This window comes from Anolis carolinensis, unplaced genomic scaffold, assembly GCF_035594765.1.
Source record: "Anolis carolinensis isolate JA03-04 unplaced genomic scaffold, rAnoCar3.1.pri scaffold_10, whole genome shotgun sequence".
NCBI lineage: Eukaryota > Metazoa > Chordata > Lepidosauria > Squamata > Dactyloidae > Anolis > Anolis carolinensis.
This window is the reverse complement of record NW_026943821.1, coordinates 25395605-25421730: the sequence shown is the minus strand read 5'-3', so window position 1 is coordinate 25421730 and position 26126 is coordinate 25395605. Positions and strand designations below refer to the sequence as shown.

General features: G+C 40.1%; 2 protein-coding genes and 2 long non-coding RNA genes across 4 annotated transcripts; 2 read left to right on the top strand and 2 right to left on the bottom strand.

Moving 5' to 3' along the window:
* Positions 1–4: 4 nt before the first annotated feature.
* On the top strand, positions 5–12061 carry LOC103280719 (uncharacterized). The gene is made up of 3 exons (XR_507472.3): positions 5–443; positions 4834–4897; positions 10889–12061. It is a non-coding gene; the product is annotated as an uncharacterized LOC103280719 (long non-coding RNA).
* Positions 2024–6475, bottom strand: nr0b2 (nuclear receptor subfamily 0 group B member 2). The gene is made up of 2 exons (XM_003227461.4): positions 4870–6475; positions 2024–3029 (listed from the first exon to the last, which is right to left on the bottom strand). The coding sequence occupies exons 1-2, from the start codon at positions 5390–5392 to the stop codon at positions 2788–2790; spliced, it is 765 nt and encodes a 254-aa protein (XP_003227509.2). The 5' UTR covers positions 5393–6475; the 3' UTR covers positions 2024–2787.
* On the bottom strand, positions 8183–19509 carry nudc (nuclear distribution C, dynein complex regulator). Its single transcript, XM_003227462.4, has 9 exons — positions 19327–19509; positions 16837–16914; positions 14391–14594; positions 14181–14267; positions 13560–13673; positions 13075–13269; positions 12553–12636; positions 11633–11751; positions 8183–9656 (listed from the first exon to the last, which is right to left on the bottom strand). The coding sequence occupies exons 1-9, from the start codon at positions 19420–19422 to the stop codon at positions 9605–9607; spliced, it is 1029 nt and encodes a 342-aa protein (XP_003227510.1). The 5' UTR covers positions 19423–19509; the 3' UTR covers positions 8183–9604.
* A 51-nt stretch (positions 19510–19560) lies between these two features.
* Positions 19561–25094, top strand: LOC103280718 (uncharacterized). Its single transcript, XR_507471.3, has 3 exons — positions 19561–19755; positions 20985–21179; positions 22487–25094. It is a non-coding gene; the product is annotated as an uncharacterized LOC103280718 (long non-coding RNA).
* The last annotated feature ends 1032 nt before the right edge of the window (positions 25095–26126 follow it).

Here is a 26126-nt window from a genome sequence, read left to right as displayed (position 1 = left end):
GTCACGTGGACTTCAACTCCCAGAATTCCTAGCCCTTCGCAGGACTGCCCGGGGCGTCTGGGAGCTGTAGTCCAAAACCGCTGTGGGCCCAGGATCTAGGAAACACTGATAAGAGGCCAAGCTCCTCCTCTTTGTTTTGTCATTCAGCTTTCATTGCCAGAGATGTAAATGCTGAGGTTTGTTGTTTTAGAGCTCTCTCCTCTCTAAACTACAAAGGATGTTGCCATGGCAGTTAAACTGGGATGATAGCGCTATAAATGTGCAGTGTGGCAGGGCAAGGCCAAACTCAGTGCTTTCCATGCGGTTGACTTCCTTTCCTTCCTCGGTCGCCCACTGAACCAGGTAACAGGATTCCCCCCCCCCCCAGGCAGGAAGCAGCCAGGCTTTGCAGCTGCAAGGCCATTCAATGCGAATCAAGCCGGGCTTGTTGCAACATCCAACAGGTAAGAGTTCTTTCTCCCACCTTGGGCATTATTCGACAGATATATTAATTAAATAGTCTAAATATAATAATAATAATAATAATATACACCGAGCCCAGAAAAGGATTAATTAAATAGCCTAAATAATATGATGATAATAATAATAATAATATACACTGAGCCCAGGAAAGGATTAACTAAATAGCCTAAATAAAATAATAATAATAATATACACTGAGCCCAGGAAAGGATTAACTAAATAGCCTAAATAAAATAATAATAATAATATACACTGAGCCCAGAAAAGGATTAATTACATAGCCTAAATGTAATAATAATAATAATAATAATAATAATATACATTGAGCCCAGAAAAGGATTAACTAAATAGCCTAAATATAATAATAATAATAATAATAATAATAATAATATACACTGAGCCCAGAATAGGATTAATTAAATAGCCTAAATATAACAATAATAATAATAATAATAATAATATACACTGACCCCAGAAAAGGATGAACTAAATAGCCTAAATAAAATAATAATAATAATAATAATATACACTGAGCCCAGAATAGGATTAACCAAATAGCCTAAATATAATAATAATAATAATAATAATAATATACACTGAGCCCAGAATAGGATTAACTAAATAGCCTAAATAAAATAATAATAATAATAACAATAATAATATACACTGAGCCCAGAATAGGATTAACTAAATAGCCTAAAATGATAATAATAATAATAATAATAATAATAATATACTGAGCCCAGAAAAGGATTAACTAAATAGCCTAAATAAAATAATAATAATAATAATAATATACACTGAGCCCAGAATAGGATTAACCAAATAGCCTAAATATAATAATAATAATAATAATAATAATAATAATATACACTGAGCCCAGAATAGGATTAACTAAATAGCCTAAATAAAATAATAATAATAACAATAATAATATACACTGAGCCCAGAATAGGATTAACTAAATAGCCTAAAATGATAATAATAATAATAATAATAATAATAATAATAATAATATACTGAGCCCAGAAAAGGATTAACTAAATAGCCTAAATAAAATAATAATAATAATAATATACACTGAGCCCAGAAAAGGATTAATTAAATAGCCTAAATAAAATAATAATACTAATAATACTACTAATAATAATAATATACACTGAGGCCAGAATAGGATTAATTAAATAGCTTAAATATAATATTATTATTAATAATAATATACACTGAGCTCAGAAAAGGATTAATTAAATAGGCTAAATATAATAATAATAATAATATACACTGAGCCCAGAATAGGATTAATTACATAGCCTAAATATAATAATAATAATAATAATAATAATAATAATAATAATAATAATATACACTGAGGCCAGAATAGGATTAATTAAATAGCTTAAATATAATATTATTAATAATAATAATATACACTGAGGCCAGAGTAGGATTAATTACATAGCCTAAATATAATAATAATAATAATAATAATAATAATAATAATAATAATAATAGATCTGTCAATTACAATCTCCGTAATTTTCAAAACGACACTGGACATTGGTTGTATTTCAAAACGTTTTTTATTTGTTTACTTTTAAAAAAAACAATAAATTAGCACATTTGTGTTACATACAAATCACAAAGAGGCACAGTAGTACACGCAAAATACCAACATCTAGGGTCTGTGCAAAGATATGTGTTAACTCTGTGTGTGCAGCCGTTGTGTGAATCAACGGTTGGTTTGGGTGTGTCTACACCAGGCATGGGCAAACTTGGGCCTTTGGACTCCAACTCCCACCATTCCTAACAGCCTTGGCCCTTTCCCTTCTCCGCTCAGCCGCTTAAGCTGAAGGCCACATTGTCCGAATGCCCGATCATTGTCTCCCGAAGCAGTTACTCTACTCTCAACTCAATGGAAAGAGACTTCAAGATTGGCTTAAAGTTAGCCTAAAAATGTTGGCATAGACACCGAGAACTGGGAAGCCCTGGCCATTGAGTGTTCTATAATTGGAGATCAGCTGTGACCAGCAGTGCTGTGGAATTTGAAGAGGCATGAATGGAGGGCGAAAGGGAGAAATGTGCCAAGGCAAAGGCATGTCACACCAACTCAACAGGACCGCATTCCACCTGGAAACGGATGGAAGAATATGCGGGTCAAGAATCGGTCTCCACGGTCACCTACGCGTCCACTTGCAAGGCCATGATACTCGGACAACGAGGGATCGCCCAAGTCAGTAGGTATTAGGATGCTCTAATCCATGGCATAGTCCACATCTTCTTGAGTTCAGCAAAGAGTCATAGGTTGATGAAGTGATGCCAAAGGAACTATTTCACGAGCAGCATATCCGAGAGCAGTTCGAGGATGTCCACGTTGCCGATGATGGGCTGGAAGAAAAGGTCGGTCAGGAGAGAAGGCGGGATGGACTTCAAGGAGGAGGAGATCAGCAAGACGCGGGCAAAGCGGCCTTGGTCTTCCAGGTGAAGAAGCGCCAAGACCTCTTGGAGTGCTCTCTGGGCTTCTTTCTGGAGGCTCTCGATGTAGGAGGAGGCTTTGAGACCGGGAATGTCTGGAGGAGGAAAGAAAGGAATATTCCGTTTAAGGTTTTCCCCTGACATTAACTCTGGGGGTTGGTGCTCATCTCCATTTCTAAGATGAAGAGCCAGCATTGTCCATAGACACCTCCAAGGTCATGTGGCCATAGGCATGACAGCGGGCGCTCATTCCGCTTCCCAGATTTGAACCTGGGACCTTTTGGTCTGCAAATTCAGCAGCTCAGAGCTTTAACACAGAGCCACCTGAGGCTCCGGAATATAATATACAATAATATATAATAATATAATATATTGCATCTCCATTTCTAAAATCAAGAGCCGGCATTGTCCATAGACACTTCCAAGGTCATGTGGCCGTAGGCATGACTGCATGGAACGCTGTTATCTTCCTGCCATCGCAGTACCTATTGATCTACTCACATTTGCATGTTTTCGAACTGCTAGGTTGGCAGAAGCTGGAGCTAACAGCGGGTGCTCATTCCGCTTCCCGGATTTGAACCTGGGACCTTTCAGTCTGCAAATTCAGCAGCTCAGCACTTTACCATGCTGAGCCACTGGAGGCTCTGGAATATAATATACAATAATATAATATATTGCATTTACATTTCTAAGATCAAGAGCCAGCATTGTCCATAGACACCTCCAAGGTCATGTGGCCATAGGCATGACTGCATGGAATGCTGTTATCTTCCTGCCATCGCAGTACCTATAGATATACTCACATTTGCATATTTTTGAACTGCTAGGTTGGCAGAAGCTGGGGCTAACAGCAGGAGCTCACCCCACTCCCTGGATTTGAATTGCTGACCTTTCAGTCATGGCCACATGACCTTGGAGGCATCTACGGACAACTCCGGCTCTTCAGCTTAGAAATGGAGATGAGCACCAACTCCCAAAGTCGGACACAACTGAACTTAACGTCAGGGGAAACCTTTACCTTTACCTTAATTCTGAAATGATTTGAAGGCACACAACAACAATCCTAATTAACTTGACTATCTCATTGGCCAGAAACAGGCCCACACTTTCCAGTGAAATCCTGCTAAATTTATGTTGGTTAAAATTGTTTTTATTTTCAAATATTGTATTGTTTTTTCATTGTTGTTGTTTTGCACTACAAATAAGACATGTGCAGTGTGCATAGGAATTTGTTCGTATTTTTTTCAAATAATAATTCGGCCCCTCAACAGCATGAAGGATTGTGTATCACTTTTTTATTTTAGGAATGTTCTTTTATTATATAAAATAACTAGTTTTGCCCAGCCATGCGTTGCTGTGGCTTATGGGAATCCTTTGTTGGCCAGGTGGAATAGCAGTGAGTAGCCTTGCAGTCTCAAAGCCTGGCTGTTTTCTGGAGTAGCTGGAGCTGTTTATTGTATGAACGTAGAGGCATGGATGAGGGGTTGTGCTGCCAAGTTTAGTGTTTCTGGGATGTGTAGTTTTGTTGTTTTGTCCTAGGCCGAAATTTCATTACTCTTTTATATATAGACTAGCTTTGCCCGGCCACGCGTTGCTGTGGCTTATGGGAATCCTTTGTTGGCCAGATGGAATAGCAGTGAATAGCCTTGCAGTCTCAAAGCCTGGCCGTTTTCTGGAGTAGCTGGAGCTGTTTATTGTATGAACGTAGAGGCATGGATGAGGGGTTGTGCTGCCAAGTTTAGTGTTTCTGGGATGTGTAGTTTTGTTGTTTTGTCCTAGGCCGAAATTTCATTACTCTTTTATATATATAGAAGCATAATAAATTATAATATGCAGGCAATGAGTCAGAGCATTTCTACAGATATATAGACTAATATATAGCTGTCCTCTTTCTCACAGACTTCCTCACCGCACATGAGTTCAAGCAGGACTTACCTGGGTTGAAAAGGATGGCCCCTTTCAGGTAGGCATACTCTTTGGGGCTCAGGTCCAAGCTGTAGAAAGAGTTCAAGCAGCACTGGAGCCGCTGCACGCTGGCCAGGGTGGGCCGTGCCCTCGGGGGCTCCGGCCTCTTGCGGGGCCCGTCCAGGAGGATCCTCTCCAGCATGCTGGGGGCGGGGGTCTCCGTCACCTCAAAGGTCACCGTCTCCTGGACCAGGCCCAGGAGGAAGAGCGGCGCCCAGCAGCTGTCCAGCAGCAGGAGCTGGTCTTCCCAGGGCAGGAGCTGGAAGGACGGCAGGTTCTTCATGAAGCTGATGGTCTTCACCAAGACGTCCGAGGCCGCCTGGCAGGTGACCTGCGGGGTGCGGAGGCAGACCATGCGCCGCTTGTGGCACATGCAGCTCTGCTGGGAGAAGCCAACGCCGCTCCTGTTGGGGCTCAAGTTCTGGCTCAGGAGGGTGTAGAGGATGGCGTTCTGGTTCTCCTCGTGGTGCCACGGACACTTCTCGCACTCCATGGCCAGGCTGGAGCAGAACTATCCAAAAAAGTCTCGTTCCACAACACCTTTCGGTCACTTCACAGCCTCTCCCGTTTCCCAGCTCCACTTATAAGGCCCCTGAAAGGATGATTGGAAACCACCCCCACTCGCAGCCTTGACCTCCCTGTGACAAGCGGCCACCCGCTCATTGAAAAACAAGTTAACCCTGAAGGGATTGGCTGGGGAGAAGCAGCGGAGACTTCACGTGGCCCGGAGAAAGGTTTTCTCAATGAAGGTGCCAGCCGGGGCCAGGAGACCCAGAGGACTACTTTTATCTCAATTGCCCTTATCAGTATAAACAAAGTCATTAACCCAGCCGGTACCAAGGCACCAAGGCTTCAGGCGTGTAATCGTGTTTCAGGATACGGCAGCAGGGTCACTGCCAAGGAGTGTGTACACAGACACACTCCATTTACAGCCCAAGAAAGGCAGCCCGGTGGCACAGCAGCACATAAAGATTTAGCCTTGGAGCTAGCAACCTGGAAGTCAACTTATCTGTGAGTTGTTTGTTTAGCTCAGACAGTTGCTCTTTGCCGATAATGAGCCAAAAACACCCAACAGAACAAGTATTATGAGGCGGAAACTGCAGAAGCATATGTATACTACAGTGGTTACACTCCTTACTTTTACCCTGTTTCCCTGAAAATAAGACATCCCCAAAAATAAGACCTAGTAGAGGTTTTGCTGAATTGCTAAATATAAGGCCTCCCCGGAAAGTAAGACCTAGCAAAGCTTTTGTGTGGAAGCATGCCCAGCGCCTGACAAACAAAACACCATAGCATGCAGGATTGGTAAATGTACATACTAGTTGTATATAGAAATAATGGTACAGTAGAGTCTCACTTATCCAAGCTAAACAGGCCGGCAGAAGCTTGGATAAGCGACTATCTTGGATAATGAGGAGGGATTAAGGAGAAGCCTATTAAACATCAAATTATGTTATGATTTTACAAATTAATCTCCAAAACATCATGTTATACAACAAATTTGACAGAAAAAGTAGTTCAATACGCAGTAATGTTATGTTGTAATTACTGTACTTATGAATTTAGCACCAAAATATCACGATATATTGAAAACATTGACTACAAAAATGGCTTGGATTATCCAGAGGCTTGGATAAGCGAGACTCTACTGTACTAACAAGAAATTCTTGACAGGAGTCACAGTTTGTCTGGTTTAGTTATGTTGGTTTGTGATGACAACTACTGTACAGTATAGAATAAATGTTCATTTTTTTGTTCAACAATAAAGGTGAATTCTTCATGGAAAAATAAGACTTCCCCTGAAAATAAGACCTAGCGCATCTTTGGGAGTAAAAAATGATATAAGACACTGTCTTATTTTTGGGGAAACACGGTATGCAAAGCTTCAGGCACCTGTTCCTGTCTCCCCTATTTCTCTAGTTTTTGGATCCAACGGGTGATCACGCAGCACCCCATTAACCAATGAACCGAAGATAGGATAATCGGATTTGTACAAATCGGTTCTTACACATAGAATTACACAACAGGGGGAAAGTTAGTGGAGTGCCAGCCGCAAGAGCCGGCGAAGAATCAAGGCCTTTCAAAGGTTCGTGAAATGACAAGGCGTGACACACCGGTGCACCGCGACAGGGAGCCTGGCAGTCAGTGAATGGTCATAAAGCACACAGGAATGGGGTCAATGGCCTGTTCTCAGCTCAGGAAAAAGCTTGTGACTTCCAGCAGGGGAAAAATGTTGTAAAAGACTGGCAGCGTGGAGCAGTGTGAAACCACCACTTGCAATGCTGTTAACAGGTTCAAATCCAGGGAGCGGAGTGAGCGTCCGCTGTTAGCTCCACCTTCTGCCAATCTATCAGTTTGAAAACATGCAAATGTGAGTAGATCAATAGGTACCGCTCCGGTGGGAAGGTAACGGCGCTCCATGCAGTCATGCCAATGGCCACATGACCTTGGAAGTGTCTACGATCAACGCCGGCTCTTCAGCCTAGAAATGGAGATGAGCACCAACCCCCAGAATCAGACATGACTGGACATAATGTCAGGGGAAAACCTTTACCTTTACCCTTTATACAGTCTTTTCTGAAGGCTCTCTTACGACTGTATCATATTGAGATATACTCTGTTTATATCTATATACAGTAGAGTCTCACTTATCCAAGCTAAACAGGCCGACAGAAGCTTGGATAAGTGAATATCTTGGATAATAAGGAGGGATTAAGGAAAAGCCTATTAAACATCAAATTAGGTTATGATTTTACAAATTAAGCACCAAAACATCATGTTATACAACAAATTTGACAGAAAAAGTCATTCAATATGCAGTAATGTTATGTTGTAATTACTGTATTTACGAATTTAGCAGCAAAATATCACGATATATTGAAAACATTTGACTACAAAAATGGCTTGGATTATCCAGAGGCTTGGGTAAGTGAGACTCTACTGTACATCCCATATTTGTTTAGGACTGGGTACATATTATATTCAGCTGGGATTCTTATTTTTCAAAAATACTGCGCTTTGACTCATCACACCATGGAAGGCTGGCTCCTCCTAATTCATTTTTTTCTAATGTTGCACAGTGATGTAGCCTGGAAGTCCCGACCTATCATTCTCATAGGATTTTAGCTGACGAATGCATACTGATTTTACAATCGTACGTAAAAACTGTGCCTCAGAAACATATTAAATAAAAAATATGATTAGAATCCTATGTGCCATTACTCCATTTCTGGCATGTTTTGGTATGTAGGTGAAAAAATAGAGAACCCAGAGTGACACCACATGAAAACATAACCTTTTTAATTGTACATGCAGAATACAAGCTGCTTTAAGCAACGAAGGAGGAAAAAGCAAGGACATCGGATCTCCCAAGATCTGTTTACCATCTAACACGTCCCTGTTAACAGCAAAAACACCCACTTGCTTATTGTTACTGTAATAAGATAGGACAACGTTTCTCAGCCAGGAGGCTGCCAGATGAGTTGGACTGCAATTCCCATCATTCCCAGCCAATGGCCATGTTGTCTAGGAACAATGGGTGGCAGTTCCAACAAATCTCTAAGATGTCAGGGAAGGATACAGTAAAAGATCTGCATAGTTCACACGGGTCAATTTATCTTAAGCGGACTCTAAGTCAATGGTGTCCAGTTTTTTGGACTTCAGCTCCCAGAATTCCTCGTTGTTAGACAGGCTGGGAGTTTCTGGGAGTTGGGGGCCAAAAACCTGGAGCCACAAGTTTGAGACCTTTGGTCTAAGTCAATCTCCTTGAAATATTCAGACATTTAGCAGCCCTATCTATCCCCAAAACATGGTTCTCTAAAGCAGAAACAGTACTGCAATACTAGCATTTTGGGTTGACATATACCACTGAAGCTCTGAAACTATTACAACAGGGCTTGGCAGTAACAGTTGAAGACAGAGTTGATGACAGCAGGAATATTACAGATTCTGATGTGACTGATCTGAACAACCCTCTCATTGCAATCTAGTCAAATTCTTAATTGTGTGTACATGATCTGTCTCGATCATGTATACACTTGCAAAGCTAACTTTGGAGATCTGTCAAAGTATTGACAAGCAGGCAGAAGTATTCTTCATGCTACTGCTTTCTGTGCTTACACAGTAATGTCCAAATAAGAACCTGTGCAAACTAAGGGCATGTTGCTCCTAAACAGCATCACTTTCTGGAGGTTAGAACAGCCATGAGACACTCATGGGCTCATCTGCCAGTGTTTTATGTATTAAACTGCTTTCAGAGGTCCTGCATTGAGGTTACATTGAGAGGGCTTACTTAGTTTGGCGCAGGAATGCTGGAAGGAAAGATGACTGGGTGTTTGAGGAAGGATGTCCAGGTCTCAATTCAAAAGCAGGTGCTAAAAGAGCAGCAGATGAGCAAGGCTGGCATCATCAATGCTCAAAACAACCAAATATCACCCTAAACCTGTCAGAATAATACATTTCTACAATGTAACTCCTTTTGCTTCATTTCTAATTCCCTGGCATAACTTTCCCTACAAAAAAAGCAAAGCAGGCTGATAAATAATAGCACTGCGATTCTTACACGGAAAGCTCACTCTGAGATGAAGTGAACATTCACAGCATCTCAAAGAAAATGACAAATTTGGTTTACTTTAAAAGTTGTTGGGAGAAAAGGAAAGGAGAGAGAGAGAGGGAGAGAAAGTAACGGGGCGGGGTAGAAACCACATCAGTTGAATTTTGCTTTGGAGAAATCCATTTCTGGATGTTGTTCCATGAACCTAGGAGAAGAAGGGAAATTCACATTAGTTGCGATGGCTAGGGAGAGACGGCAAGCTTATGCCATGGACGCTTGAAAGTCAATTAACATCCTTCTCAGAACAGTATACTTCTTACCAACTATTATATTTTGGGGAATAAGTACGGTAAATCTGGTTATATTACATACACAAGCACAGGCCTTTGGAATAAGAACAATGCTCTCACGTATAGCGTTTATATACTACCATATATTCTCTGATTTTTAGATGCTTTGTAGTAGTTATTATTTTGCTTAAATGCTGCGTTAGTTTTTATTTTATTGTTTGCTTTAGATGGTGTTTTCATTGATAAGGGAAGGTAGAAATATCTTGAATTATACAAATATACCCAAAGAGAGGGAATTACTAATTCTGAAGGCACTATAATACAAACAAGAAAGACAAATGGCGTTCATAGTGCAGATTTAGCCAATGAAGCGATTTTATCTGGCTCCTACCAGAAAAAAATGTCTAAGTTTGAAAGGAGACCGATTTAATGTTGTATCTTTCACATATTGCATAAAACCCTACTGCAGAATAATCTCTCACTTAAAAAGTTTCAGGTTTCCCTGCTATCTGTGTAGCTCTGTTGAGGTCACTGCCTATGATGCCACATCAACTCTCTCATTAATAATATCAGTAGAATTACCCCATTATGATACATTACAGCTGTAAACAAGTGATGGCAAATTAATCAAACATGCCCTTGGGAACACTTAGCTCCAGGTCAGACACGTAGCACCTGGATTAAAGAAAGTTGTCTTCTACTTTTGCTCAAAACCTAGGCCTCGGTGTCATCAAACTCTTGTCACAGCAAAGTAATTTAAGAGTATTATATAATTTATGCTCGCCCTTTTAGCATGGTTTGTAAGATTTATCTTGTTTGCATGACACACTCCCTCACCACAAATGGAAGGAATGTGCAAAAAGTAAAGTTTCAGAGCTACCTATGAAGTTTGACTGAATTGTATTGGTGATTGTTTGATATTATTACTGTTGTATTAACTTTTGTTTTATTACCTTATTGTGTTTTAACCTTTGTAATGTATTTGTGTTGTTACTTTTGTAACAATGTGAGCCACCCCGAGTCCCCGCGGGGAGATGGTGGTGGGGTATAAATAAAGTTTTTTTTATTATTATTATTATTAAATAGCAAATAAAAAATCTGCCATTTAGTAGCACAATTATGAGATCGGCTTTCTCTCAATTTCTAGCACCAGTGCGGCAGAAAGAGGATTCACGGTGGAAATAGTGCAATGTTGACAACTTGGTATGTATCAAAAGATACCTCACAACCTCTGAGGATGCCTGAAATAGATGTGGGCGAAACGTCAGGAGAGAATGCTTCTGGAACATGGCCAGACAGCCCAGAAAACAAACAACAACTCTATCAAAAGATGGTTCTATATTTCAGCTCACCCACTGAAGGGCTATAAGCAGTGAGTTATCGGAAGTGGGATTTGTAGCTGGAGACATTAAATTGGTCTCTGGATACTACAAAATCCACTCTCCTTGAATCATTAAAGCCATTCAGAATGGAGGAAAGGTAGCTGTGCACCCTTAATGTCTCAGGTGCTAACCTGAGAGCAGGGAGCGTCACCCTGTGCGGCCCTAGAAGGGAAATTACTCACAGAAGCTTCTACGCACACCTCTGCCAAGCAGGGCCATAAAGCGATAACAGTATGGCTGTCTAGTAACCCCGGCATCTGACAGAGAGGCAGGGAGGAAGTTATATTATCTTGCTTTGAGGCAAAAGGAGATTAAGCACCAGAAACACCATGTCATGGTTCAAGCCGAGATGGCACTGCCAGGTTCCTGAGTCCTGACAGCACGCTGCTACCTGCTACGCTGAAGGTCAGGATCCGACCCGCAGCCGAACCCGTAACAAGGACAAGGGTCACTTGTGATCCTCCTTTCCATTGTATATTTAAAGGCGCCCACAAATGGACTCTACGCACTTTTTCAATATGTCCTGCTTTTTCTGCTCATCCGATGTGGGGAGACCCATTGACTTCTGCCGCTGATCATACATCATTTTCTCCACCATGCTGCGTGTTTCACTGTCCAAGTCTGAGAGCTTAGGAAATGAGAAAATCCATGTTTATTCATTTATGCATCTAAGAAACATACATTCTATTTTATAGCCCCACTTTTGAAGCAGGATTACAAAAATTCCAACAACAAAAGCACATTAAGGGATAACATCAATAGCAAAATAATGTGGCTCTGTCCAGGCTGCCAGTATTGCTGAAACTGTTTCTTGTTTATGTTGTTTACATGCATTTTATTTTGTTTATTATTTGTTCTTTGGGCTTGGCCCTGTGTTAGCCGCCCTGATTCCCTGCAGGGAGATGGAGGCAGGATAGAAAAATAAAGTATTATTATTATTATTGTTATTATTATTTCTTTGCTCCTTGATCTTTTCAGCCACAGGCAACCTCTATGGAAGATCTCCCATCACAGGTTTGAGATTAAGCAGTCAGCACTGGCTCAGGCTGGATCCACACGGCCACAGAATGCAGTTTCAGAATGCAGATTAAATGCATTGAACCGGATTATATCAGTCTACAATGCCATACGATCCAATTCAATGCAGTTAATCTGCGTTCTATGGCAGTGTAGATCCAGCTTCAATCCCTGATGAAAGCAAGACTTCCCTTGCCCGCAGTATCCAGTAATATCGTATAAAAAGGGACGCTGTGTCTCCTTTGCAAACACACCCTGGATTAAATATTATACTCATTCTTAACACTTTGGCAATGTACCTGGTTCAGCCAGATAACTAAATCTCTAGACAAGAAGTTCTTAAATCTGTAAAATAAAAGGACAAGACGCTGCCAACCCTCCTATTAAAGTTTTATTTAAAGGAAACACTTACTTTGGAGTTCTCTGGGTTAATTTTCTTGGTGTTAATCTCAGGGTCTGTTTGAACTAACTTGTTCCACCACTCCATCTTGTTGATCTAAAGGAAAGACAATTAAGGACTTTATAGTAACAGCAGCTTCTATGAAAGGAATGAGTGCATTAGGAATTTAGCATTTTATATTTATTATAAAATTTTATTTATATATAAATAATAAATATATATTTATTATAAAAAATTATTATAAAGTGAGTAAAGATTGACCTGCTTTCTCAACACAGTAAGATGACCCATTAGACTTAAAGTTTGTTTATTCATTTTTTTATAGCCTACATTTCTCCCAGTCCAGGAATCAGGGAGGCTCACAAGATGTTAACCCCCCTCCCAGTCAGTTGAATATCTCCCTTGGTATTTGACCAACTGTCTCATTCTGGAAGCTCCTCTCTCCAAGCGATATCACTGCTAGCAGCACATGTAACAAGTCCAAACTCTAGCAAACCCAGCCACAAACCTAGGCACAAAATGCTTTGTTGTTACCTTCTCCAAGTGCACGGTGACTATTTTCCCATCCTCGATGAGCCATGAGCTCTCCTCCACTTTCACCTCATTGTACAAGGGTCCGTCAATGACCGGTGGCTGGCCCTTCAATCCCACCTTCAGGTGCCGTCGTTGTATATCAACTAACATGTCTTTTCCCTTCAGCCTGAAGTTCACTTGGATTGGGACAGCCAGCTAGACAACAGAGGAAGCAAAAGAAAGTATTGAATTATCAGAGAGACACCTCTGGTGCAGATGATGTGCAGATCACTGTGATGATCTATTATACCCTAAATCAGGAGTGGGCAACTAATTTCCAAGACTAATTTCCATTGTTATTTACCTTCTTTCTTTAACACTAAACTCCAAAGGGATACAGACTCTGCTTCCCTTTTTCATAGATTCAGTCTAGCCACAAATGGATACAAGCCACTCCTCCTTCATGAAAAAAAAACTCTCAAACTCTAATCAAAGTCTGTACTTACATCTAATTCAGAGAGGGTCTGTGTCCACCTATAGTTTGGAAGGTCTGCTCCATTCCCAGAGTTCGGCTTAAGCTTGCCTTTGTCCTTCTCATCTTCTTCTTCTTCATCTGTATCCTAATGAGAAACACACATAGTATACGTATTCTTCACATACATTCAACTTTTATCAAATTTAATAAGTACATGGAAGATTTTTTTTCCTGTCAGCTGCATTACTTGAATAAGAGTGGTCCAACTGTTCTGCAGGGAGCAGCCGTGGCACAATGAGTTAAACTCTTGTGCCGGCTGAACTGCTGCCAGTTCAAATCTGTGAGATGAGGTGAGCTCGCATCTGTCAGCTCTAGCTTGTTGGGACATGACAGAAGACTCCCAGCAGGACTGTAACACATTTGGGCATCCCCTGGGCAACGTCTCTGTAGACAGCCAATTCTCTCACACCAGAAGCAACTTGCAGTATATTCATAAGTTGCTTCTGACACGATAAAAAAAAACCCTGGGATTTCACATAATTTAGTAACCATGTTATGGGTATCATCCACAAAAACCATATCAAAGCAATGCAATTTCAATATGGGAAGCAAGACATGTTTACATCTTCAAAAACTTCTAAGACCACATTACCTGCTTGTTAGACTCTGGTGTTTCCATTGAATTTTCGGCAGATTCAACTGGGATACTCTGGGCCTCACTGTCTTTTTTCTCTTTTTTCTGTTTAAAAAAGGACACATGTAGACGCACAAAGAGATAAATTTGAGTTAAGAGCTAGGAACAGTTTATGTTAATTTGCTATTAAGCCTTCTCCATATTTCATATAACAAATGGAAGTCTTACCTGATCAATTTCCAGCTGCAACCTTTCGGCCTCTTCATCGGTCAGCTCCTTAATTCGTGGCTCACTCTCTTCTTGCTTTTTCTCCTTGGCAAGTTTAGCAGCACGTTCTGCTTTTTCTTTCTTCTCTGCATCTTGACGGGCCTTCTTCTCATTCTGTGCTTTTTGAGCCAGTTTGTTGTGGCGGCTGAAAGTCTCTGTGATTAACTAGGGGAGTTCGAGGTTTTGGTGTGAATAAACCCTGTGAAAAACTACTGAAGGAGCAGTATTTTGTAATACAGGCGTTGGTAAACTGTGGATGGTGTATTCCCAACTTCTCAGACCCACATTTATGATTACCAAATGCCAGGAGAATTGAAAGCCAGAATTCATGAACTGCTCCACAGCTCTACCAAAAATGTTTTTATGAATCTCAATCATTCAAAAAGCAGCAGCCACACAATTAATGACTACTTCCAAAAATCCAGAATTCGATGTATTTGGTAAGTACAAAATTAGGAAAGTTTACATTATTTTAAACCTCCATCATTGTCCGTCCTTCTCTCTGTCCATTAACGCCTAGACCATAAGTCATTTGCAGTCACACAAATCCTAACTGGAGTATTTTTTTTAATTCTGCAGTAGTTGAATACAATAAAGAGTATATGAGATCTAAGGCAAGCCAACTTCTGCTAGAACTAGAGCTGCAGGAGTGCCAGGGGGAAGAATTAACAGTTTCTTCAGAAGGGTTTCCAATCTGGCCACCTGGGAATCATCCCATCCCCAGACATCAGCACAATACAGAATCTGAGAAATGACTTTTCCCTGGAATATTTTCAGGGCTGGGACATCCAGCTACCCTTCTGCAGTGTTATAAAATCTAAGGATTGCTCCAATACTTCTCAAGACTATCGCTAGTAGATTCTAAATCACACAAGAAGTTATTTACAGATCTTTGCAAAGTACACTTTTCTAGCTATGGAATGCCAAAGATTTACTCTGAGGTGTATATATGTGTGTATACAAGTGACTAAATTCTTGTTCTTCCTAATTCAATGTTCTAACAAGAGGTACAGTAAGTACTGCAAAGTTTGAAACATTTTGAAAACAACATATCTGTCTCTCCCCCACCCCTCAAGCATTCCGAATGGGAACAAATGCAGCTACCTTTGTCCACAATTTAGAAGGAACAGACTGAGGGTCAGGGCTCTAGAATGTTTGCTCCAGGAGGTGATGCAGTCATCTGACTGCAAAACTGGCCAAATTTCAAGGGTTCCCACTATTGGGTGACCTTCACAACTGTCGCAGTAAGTGATGGCCATAAACAGAAGCCACAGAATTGGTAACCTGTGATCTAATATGCCCTTTGGACACTGACATGTTGGAGACTTGTGCCTACTAGCAAAAAACCACAAAGGCCTCGTTGCAGTGCTCAGATTGAAAAAACAGTGCTGGAAAGAAGGAATCTTTAAACAGCAAACTGTTTGGGCCCCATATATACATATGTACACACACAGAGAGAAATAAATCTCTGGCCCCATTCCTATAATGTGGAATCTGATTTTCAGCACAGAATCTAGTGTATTTATCATACATTTAAAAAATCTGTTAAACTCTTGAAATTTTATTTGTCAGCTTGAAAACAGGAAAAGATTATGGGCAGTGCTTCGTAGCCTTTTAAGGAATAGCATGACATTCCTGCTTCCAGGCACCTAAGATTAGTTATCATACACTGCCTCTTGAATGCTCCATGACTCAAAAAGAGAACAGTCTGATTCTGAAATTCCCCAAGATTTTAAATTCAAAATATTCTGTTCATAATGCCCAGGGCTTCCTAAATAACTTGGAGGACCAAGTTTCCTATCCCTGAGATGAATGTTTTTGGCTAGGAAATAGGGTGACCTTTTAAAGGAGGAGCTCCAGAGACCTCAAGGAGGAAGGGGCTTCAGAGGCTGAAAAATGGGTGAAAAATCACTTATGGGCTGCTCTTTCCCCGCCCCTCATTTAGGAACACTAACCACACACATATAGGTTAGGTAAACTCTGCTGTTTGGTTGCAATGTCACTGCTATGAAACTAGACTTTAGAGCTTTTCTAGGAATGAACAAAGTAAACTGAAATTATTGATCCTGTGCTGTCTGCCAGAGTTAAATTAGCACATTTTGGTATGCCAGCTTTTCAAACTAGCCTTTGGTCAAAGAACAGCTCCACACTCCCCACACTCCCCCCACCCAAACAAACAAAAACAATACAAAAATTTCTTTTGGTGTCATCCACTGAATAAACCTGCCCAGACAGGTCAGTTACTACTGCTCTTCTGTTACTTTCCAGATTCCAGTTGTTACAGCAGAGTTGGAAGAGATTTAGTGGCATACTTGAGCCACAAAATGACACTGAACTAAGCCACTCAGACTGTAACTGATATGCACTATCTTTTCACAGGGCAAGGGGTGGTTCTTTGGTCACATACCTTCTCAGCAGCGCCCTCTTCTCCTCCTACAAAGAAATCAGTTTTGCGTCTCAGGAAGCTGAAAAAGGTGTTCACAAGCTGTAAGGAAACAGACAGGGTGTTTTCAGGGGATAATAAAAACCCATCTCTGCACTTTAACTTATGGAGAGGAGGAGGAGGGCTAAAAATTGTTAATATAACCTCGTTGGATGCTGGAAACCCACCCAGGTTCTGTTGATGATTGTAAACAGTGTCATAATTTTGATGCACTTTAGTGGTCAGATTTCTTATAATAATGTAAGTGTATGATGAGATTTTATTATGCCCTTATTAATTACTTTATATTGTTTAAATTTATTTACTTTGATGAGTTACTACAAATTATATTGATGTTGGGTTCCATGAGGGAGAAAAGCAGGGTATAAAGATTTATTATATCTTATTATTGCTTAGATTTTAGCTTGTTTTTGTAAGCCGCTCAGAGCCCTGGGGGAGTGGCGGCATATAAGTTTGAATAATAAATAAATAAATAAATAAATAAATAAATAAAGGTTTCCCCTGACGTTAAGTCCAGTCGTGACCGACCCTGGGGGTTGGTGCTCATCTCCATTTCTAAGCCAAAGAGCCGGCGTTGTCCGTAGACACCTCCAAGGTCATGTGGCCGGCATGACTGCATGGAGTGCTGTTACCTTCCTGCCGGAGCGGTACCTATTGATCTACTCACATTTGCATGTTTTTTAACTGCTAGGTTGTCAGGAGCTGGGGCTAACAGCAGGCGCTCATTCCGCTCCCGGAATTTGAACCTGGGACCTTTTGGTCCGCAAGTTCAGCAGCTCAATGCTTTAACACACTGCGCCACCACCAGGATGGTTGTAAACCATCTCATAATTTTGATGCACTTTAGCGGTCAGATTTCTTATAATAATGTAAGTGTACGATGAGATTTTATTATGCCTTTATTAATTACTTTATATTGTTTTAATTTATTTACTTTGGTGAGTTATTACAAGTTATATTGATGTTGGGTCCCGTGAGGGAGAAAAGCAGGATATAAATAAAGATTTACTATTATTATTATTATTATTATTATTATTATTATTATTATTATTATTATTGTTGTTGTTATTTGAAACACAAGATGAGTCCACAGCAGACACTCTGCTGGCTGTTGTACTGGATCACACGCTGGACACTTCCCAAGTGTCTATTATTATTATTATTATTATTATTATTATTATTATTGTATTATTGGCTTGGCTTGGCTTGTGTGTTTTCATTAATAGCATTGAATGTTTGCCACTTTTTTGAGTGGAAACTACACTGAGTCCCCTTCGGGAGATGGGACAGGTTATGTCAGGTTATCTAGCAATCATGCATGCATTTTCAATGTGGGATGGTTTATGTAGTTAGTTTGTTTGGTTGCTTAGTAACCTGAGCCAAAGCTGCATTCCAAAGTTGATGGCACCATTTTAGGGGTTTTGCATGCAATGTGGGAAATGGGAGTATACTTCCTGGAGACATACAGGAAGTTACATATGTCTTTAGAATTTGGGGCATAAAAGAGGAGACTTTCTTTTGTTCTCTCTCTTCCTGCCTCTTCATGCTCTTCCTGCTTCTTGATTCTGCCATGCTGATGTTACTTCTTGTTAAGAGATATGTAGTATCCGGAACTGTATTCTTTTGGAACTAAGATGTTTTTATCTGTATGGCCATCATCATACAAGATTGTGAGTAAACATATTTTTACTATTTTACTTTTGAGGTCTCGGATGCTTATTTTATGCGCAGGACTCTTTAAAGGGAAAGGGAGGCTGGCTATTTGGCTTTTTTCTCACCCCTGCTCACATAAACCCCTAGACTTATGTATTTTTGTTACTTTGCACCAATATCTAACCATATTGGTATCATAACCCTAATAGGTTATGAATATACAGTAGAGTCTCACTTATCCAACACTCACTTATCCAACGTTCTGGATTATCCAACGCATTTTTGTAGTCAATGTTTTCAAAACATTGTGATATTTTGGTGCTAAATTCGTAAATACAGTAATTACTACATAGCATTACTGCGTATTGAACTACTTTTTCTGTCAAATTTGTTGTGTAACATGATGTTTTGGTGCTTAATTTGTAAAATCATAACCTAATTTGATGTTTAATAGGCTTTTCCTTAATCCCTCCTTATTATCCAACATATTCACTTATCCAACATTCTGCCGGCCCGTTTATGTTGGATAAGTGAGACTCTACTGTATTCCTTATAGGCTATGATCATATTTTCTAATAGGTTATAAATATATAATTAATAATAATAATAATAATCTAGGTCAGTGGTTCTCAACCTGTGGTCCCCAGATGTTTTGGCCTTCAACTCTCAGAAATCCTAACAGCTGGTGAAGTGTTCGGCTGGGATTTCTGGGAGTTGTAGGCCAAAACACCTGGGACCCATAGGTTGAGAACCCCTGACCGAAGGCCTGAGAGCAGCAGGCCCACCCGCCCTGCCTCTCACCTCCCGCACGCCGCCCGGGTGCTGCTGGGCCATGGCCAGCAACATGCCATCGAAGCGCTCCTCGCTCTCCGCCGCCTCCTCCCCGCTGGCGCCCATCTCGCCTCTTCCTTCACAATCTTCTTTCCACAGAAACCTCCGGACACGCACGGCCCGCGCCGCCTCAGGAACAGGAAGAGAAGGCCTTGCCCAACCCCTTCCGGATGCTCCTGGCCAATCGTCAAACGGGCAAGCTTAATCGGCAGACGGGCCGTCCAATCCAGGCTCAGAGGAAGTCGGCGGAAGATCCGTTGGGCCTCATGTTGTGGCGTCTGTTGCTATGGTTACGGTGCCTCTTATAAAAGGGTCCGATGGGAACTGCTAGAAAGCGGCACAAACTTGGGCCCTCCGACAGCCTCAGGCCCCTTCCTTTCCCCCTTCAGCCGCTTAAGGGTAATGGGACTTGCTAATATTAAGATTAAAAGAGGATTATTAAAAAAGGATGATTTTGGGAAGATAGGGGGGAAATTTATAGAGTTTGTATATGTAGAAGGTAAAGGGAACAAACCTGTAAAAGAAACCATGGAATTTTGGAAATAAATATAGTAGACTTGCTTATCCAAGGTTCTGGATTATCCAAGGCATTTTTGTAGTCAAGGTTTTCAATATATCGTGATATTTTGGTGCTAAATTCGTAAAATCATAACCTAATTTGATGTTTAATAGACTTTTCCTTAATCCCTCCTTATTATCCAAGATATTCGCTTATCCAAGCTTCTTCCGGCCCGTTTAGCTTGGATAAGTGAGACTCTACTGCATTAAGTTTAAAAGAGGATTATTAAAGTTTGTACATGTAGAAAGTAAGGGGAACAAACCTGTAAAAGAAACCATGGATATTGGAAATACATACAGTAGAGTCTCACTTATCCAAGGTTCTGGATTATCCAAGGCATTTTTGCAGTCAAATGTTTTCAATATATCGTACTATTTTGGTGCTAAATTCGTAAATACAGTCATTACAACAAAACATTACTTTTTCGTTGAACTACTTTTTCTGTCAAATTTGTTGTATAACATGATGTTTTGGTGCTTAATTTGTAAAATCATAACCTAATTTGATGTTTATTATGCTTTTCCTTAATCCCTCCTTATTATCCAACATATTCACTTATCCAAGCTTCTGCCGGCCCATTTAGCTTGGATAAGTGAGACTCTACTGTATTGTAATTGGCTGGTCTGGGGTGAAGGGATAGCACTAGGTGAAGGGTAACAAAAGGTAAATAATATGAGTATTATTATTATTTATATATTTACTACATTTATATCCCGCTCTTCTCACCCCGAAGGGGACTCAGAGCAGCTTACAAATCAAATGAACATACAATATATTATTAGCATAGCACAATATAAGCATTAAATTACTATATTGTACTATATCATTATATGGTAATATTTTTAGTAATATTACATTTAATATATAATAATAATAATTATTATATTGTATTATTAGCAGTATAATATTGTATTCCATTATGTAATATAGTTAGAGTGAGAATAGTATAGGAGCTATGATATACATAATTTTGTACTGCAAATTTGTTAAAGGATGTATAAGAAGTTTTAAGTACCGAATATGTAAAATTCACAATTACTCAATAAAATTTATTTAACATTTTGTTTAGAAAAGGGTAATAGGACTTGGGCATCCTCGGATTTTGGTTTCCATGGTGGGCTCTGGAACCGAACCCAACAAATGCCCATGCCCTCACTACTTAGAAGTCTTCAAGCAAGCTAGGAAAGAATTCCTCCTGAAACCCCGGAGAGCCAACTAGAGATGACAATATGGAGCCAGAAAGGCCTGATTCAATACAAAGTGGGTAGGTCCCTCTGTTCCTGATTCACAACTGATTTAATTTGATAGCACACACAGTTCTAATCTGCCACCCAGTGGACATAGGTGACTTTTCCTTTATTTCAGGTGTGGGCAAACTTGGGCCTTTCAGGTGTTTTGGTCTTCAATTCCTACCATTCCTGACAGCCTCAGCGGCTGAGGGGGAAAAGGAAGGGGCCTGAGGCTCTTAGGAATGGTGGAAGTTGAAGCCCAAAACACCTGAAAGGCTCACGTTTGCCCACACCTGCTTTATATCCATACATGTTTTTGTGTTGTTTCCATTTCAAAAGACAAGGAAGTACAAGGAGTTGCAAGGCAGATTGGCATTACTAGGACCAACAGAGATGATACCGTTAACAATATTAAAATGACTATTAAAAGGGAACTTAATAGGTGCACAAGCCTCCTAAATGGGACTGGGATAGGGAAAAGGAAAGGGCCTGAGGCTGTCAGGAATTTATTAATGGTGGGAGTTGAAGTCTAAAAGGCCAAAGTTTGCCCAGGCCTGCTCTGGGTACTCTTATTTCAGTCATAAAACCGATTCTTCGCCCATGCTATTGAGTGCAAAGTCTATGACAACTTTCTTGAAGAAAGGTTATTAGGGTCTCTTTAGCTTTGTATTGCCTCGGAGAACCCAAAATTTGCCATTAAGATGATGAATGAAAATTCATAGTTAAGGCAAGTATGCCATCGATTAAATTTGGAAAAACTATTGTTCTTCCTTCACTTCTGAAAGTGCTTTCATTAGCTGTGAAACCCTGTTTTTCAGAGTCAACTCGGAACAGAATGGTACTTCTGCATAAGCAGATAGGTTTGTGCTGTATATTTGAGTTGCTTTCTACACTAGAGAAAGACAAAGCTAGCCAAGCTACATCAATTATTTGGATTATAAACCACAGACTGCAAAGCTCTGGTCTGGCTCTGCTTTTCCAGTTACAAGGTCACAGCTGTGTAGTGCCACCGAGGCGATTTTGTCACCGAAGCCCAAAATGTTCAGGAGGCCAAGGCCTTGGCGGGGATTAGTGCAAATAGCCTGCCCTGTCCTCCTGCTCCGGGAACAAACAGACTCTGTGAGAATGGACTTCAACCCGACATCCAACCAGCATGTCCTTTTGTTGGTGTATTGTCAGCCCCCCTTAAAAAAAAACCCTGATGGGATTATGGTGATTTCTTTAAGCACAGAGAAAGATAATGGGAAGATAATTTTGACTTAAGTATTCTGTTCAAGTAGAAATTCTTAACCTGTGTATATCCAAGAGCGGAAATAATCAGGCAAATTTTTCCACATTACAGAGGGGACTAACCTGAAAACAAGGTTTTCACCGTCGCAAGGATGACCCTAGCCAAATCCTGGAGAGATAAAGAAACCCCAAAAATGAAGTGCTGGGTGAATAAGATATTAGAAACAATGAATATGGACAAATTAGCATACCTGCTAAAGAATAGCCAAGGCTGTCCAAGAAAGGAAACTGACTGGTAATTGGTTAAAAATTACTTAAGAGAGAAAAAAATGAGAATTATCATATGAGACCCAAGTATGCAAAACTAAAAACTGAGCCTTACATTAGGAGAATAGGCGCGGACCGAACTACCAGAATAAATCTGAGAAGTTATGAAGAAAAAAGAACCTTAATGTCACCATGCAATAGATGGAAGTCGATTTTAATATTATTTCTTTTAGTTTCTTTTTTTTTCTTTTTGGTTTTTTTTTCTCTCTCCTTTTTTTTCACATTTTCAACCTTGCTCTCAATTTTGCATTTTACTTTATTTTATGTCCATGTCTATGTCATTGTTGATTTGAAAAAGCTTGAGTAAAAAAAATATTTTAGAAAAAAACCCCCAAGGTTTTGGCCAATGCCAGGTCAACACACAGAAGCTGGACCTTGATTTCCTTGACACCAGACAAAGTGCACTAGGTGAAAGCCAGGAGCAGCCAGCCAGCCTGATAACTAAATAAAACATATAGTCCCCAGAACACAATAGCCCTGTGTAGGTCAGGAGAGTTAGAGAAATAATAGGAGGAAAAAGTACAAGAGTGCAGGACTTCCATGTGCAAGCAGCCCTTCTTGAAGTTGGGAAATACATACATCACTTTTGGTTAACATACATATATAAATATAGAAAGTGGTTAAAAAGTCAAAGAAGGAACCTAAAATGCTTTTTTTCTCTGCGGAGGAACTTGATTGACACAGTAGATTTCCGTTCCCGCAATAGAAAATAGGGAAAACTGGTCCTTCAAGTCCATGACATTCTGCCCTTTGAATTCCCCTGAAGCTATATGTTCTAGGAACCAAGAGTCAAACAAGATTCTTAACCCATTTTTCATGCATTCAGACCAAACCAATGCACTTTTCCACAGTAGCACCCAAGTCTTAGTCAACCCTGTTGTTCCTTGTTTGCTAAAGGAGGGAACCACTAAGCCATGGGACCTCAACTTTGCATGAAAAAGCTATTTCAGTGGATCTCTGAACACCAGTTTGCTAGGAAGTGCAAGCAGCCTAGCAGTTTCCAGGGACTTCTGGTTGGCCATTGTGAGAAACAACGAGCCTGACTTGGGCCTTTGCTTTTATATAGCATGACTCTTGTCAGAGCCTGGAAAAGCTATTTTGAGAGACCCTCCCAGACTCTACTACCAACATAACCAGTTGTTATTGATGTGCCTCTTCAAGTCAGGAAATCTTGAGAGGGTTCAGAGATTTGCCATGGTTTTCATCTTATTGCAAGAGAGTGAAACTCGCCAAACGTTATCCAGTGGGTTTCCATAACTTGAGATCTCCCAGACTCCTGGTCCTGCCCAGACACCTTAATTTCGTGCCACAACATGGACAAAACAATGTAATATTTGTGAGTAGAGGGTTGGCTTTCCTTTAGTGATGAAATACCACTTTGTGTGTAGAAAAATCCAGAATCCCACAAGAATGCTAAAGAAAAGAGTCCAATTAGTTACGTCAAAGTAGACAGAGCTGTTTCCCTTTAAGGCAGGGGTCCCCAAACTAAGGCCCGGGGGCCGGATGCGGCCCTCCAAGGTCATTTACCTAGCCCCCGCCCTCAGTTTTATAATATAATATATTGTATATACATATAATATTGATAATATTATAATGTAATGCAATAAAACCTAATAATAATACCATATAATATTAATTATATATTCTATATTACATATAATATTACTAATAATATTACAGTATAGTGGTATAGTTCAATATAGTAACATATAATGCTAATATTGTGCTATGCTAATAATATAATATATTGTATGTACATATAATTTGTAAACCACTCTCGAGTCCCCTTTGGGGTGAGAAGGGTGTGATACAAATGTAGTAAATAAATGCAGTAAATAAATAATAAATAAATTTTAGACTTAGGCTCGCCCAAAGTCTGAAATGACTTGAAGGCACACAACAACAACCCTAATTAACTTGACTATCTCATTGGCCAGAAGCAGGACCACACTTCCCATTGAAATCCTGATAAAAGTACAGTAGAGTCTCACTTATCCAACACTCGCTTATCCAACGTTCTGGATTATCCAACGCATTTTTGGAGTCAATGTTTTCAATATATCATATTTTGGTGCTAAATTCGTATATACAGTAATTACTACATAGCATTAATGTGTAATGAACTACTTTTTCTGTCAAATTTGTTATATAACATGTTTTAGTGCTTAATTTGTAAAATCATAACCTATTTTGATGTTTAATAGGCTTTTTCTTAATCTCTCCTTATTATCCAACATATTCGCTTATCCAACGTTCTGCCGGCCTGTTTATGTTGGATAAGTGAGACTCTACTGTATGTTGGTTAAAATTGTTTTTATTTTTAAATATGGTATTGTTCTTTCATTGTTCTTGTTGTTGTTTTTGCACTACAAATAAGACATATGCAGTGTGAATTGGAATTTGTTTGTATTTTTTTTTCAAATGATAATCCGGCCCCTCAACAGTCTGAAGGATTGTGGACCGGCCCTCGGCTTAAAAATGTTTGAGGACCCCTGCTTTAAGGGGAATGCTTTCCACCTTCGCCTTTTAGAAAACACACACGTCCAAATGCATATTTCAGATTTTATTTCCAAATAGAACCAGAAGCAGCCATCACGCTACTCTGCAAAAGTGAAACCCTTATTTACAAAAGGCACAAGATCCGCTCTTTCCTAACTGCTGCCACTTCCATCCTTTAGATGAGTCCTTCTGTACACATGGAAGGGAGTGAGACTTCTAAAATGTAAAGAGTTTGGCTTTAAAACAAACAATAACAACAGTAAAAAGACTTGTCTAAAATAAGCAAAGGCACAAGGAATCAAAGTTACCCAAGATTCAGGAAGAGCCGCCATGCTCTGCATTTCTAAAACCCTTCCTCCGGACAGGCCAAGGTTCATACGAGGCAGAAAAGTGCAGAAGTGAGGCAACGAGGATGATTTCAATGGGGAAAAAGGCACATTCGGGGGGGAAAAATCAGCACAATTCTATTGATTGTGTGAGTCACAAGACTGTACATTTGAAGTTTGCGAGTGGGGAGAAAAATACAGGGTTGAGTTCAAACTGAGGATGAGGAAATGGTCAATGACCCAATGGATATCAGTCACAATTGGGAAGATGGCAGACCGAGGATTTTCTTTTGGGTCTGGCAGGGAAAAACCACAAATGTCAATCCCCAACTGGCAGGTTTCTGGGACTGAAAGGTAGGAAAAGGGAAGAGAGTTTGCATGTGTTGGAAATTTGGGAAGTAGGATATGTTCTTCCTTTTTCAAACATGAATCCACTCGTGTCCGTACTCCCACGCCAAGTGGTCTGCGTGTTTATTGGGCTCTGGACTGTAGCACTATTTCCATTGGCACTTCATAATAAGGATGATAAATACACACAAATGTCTATACTAGACAATGTCGAAGAGATAAGCAAACACTATAAAGGTTCAAAACATAAAA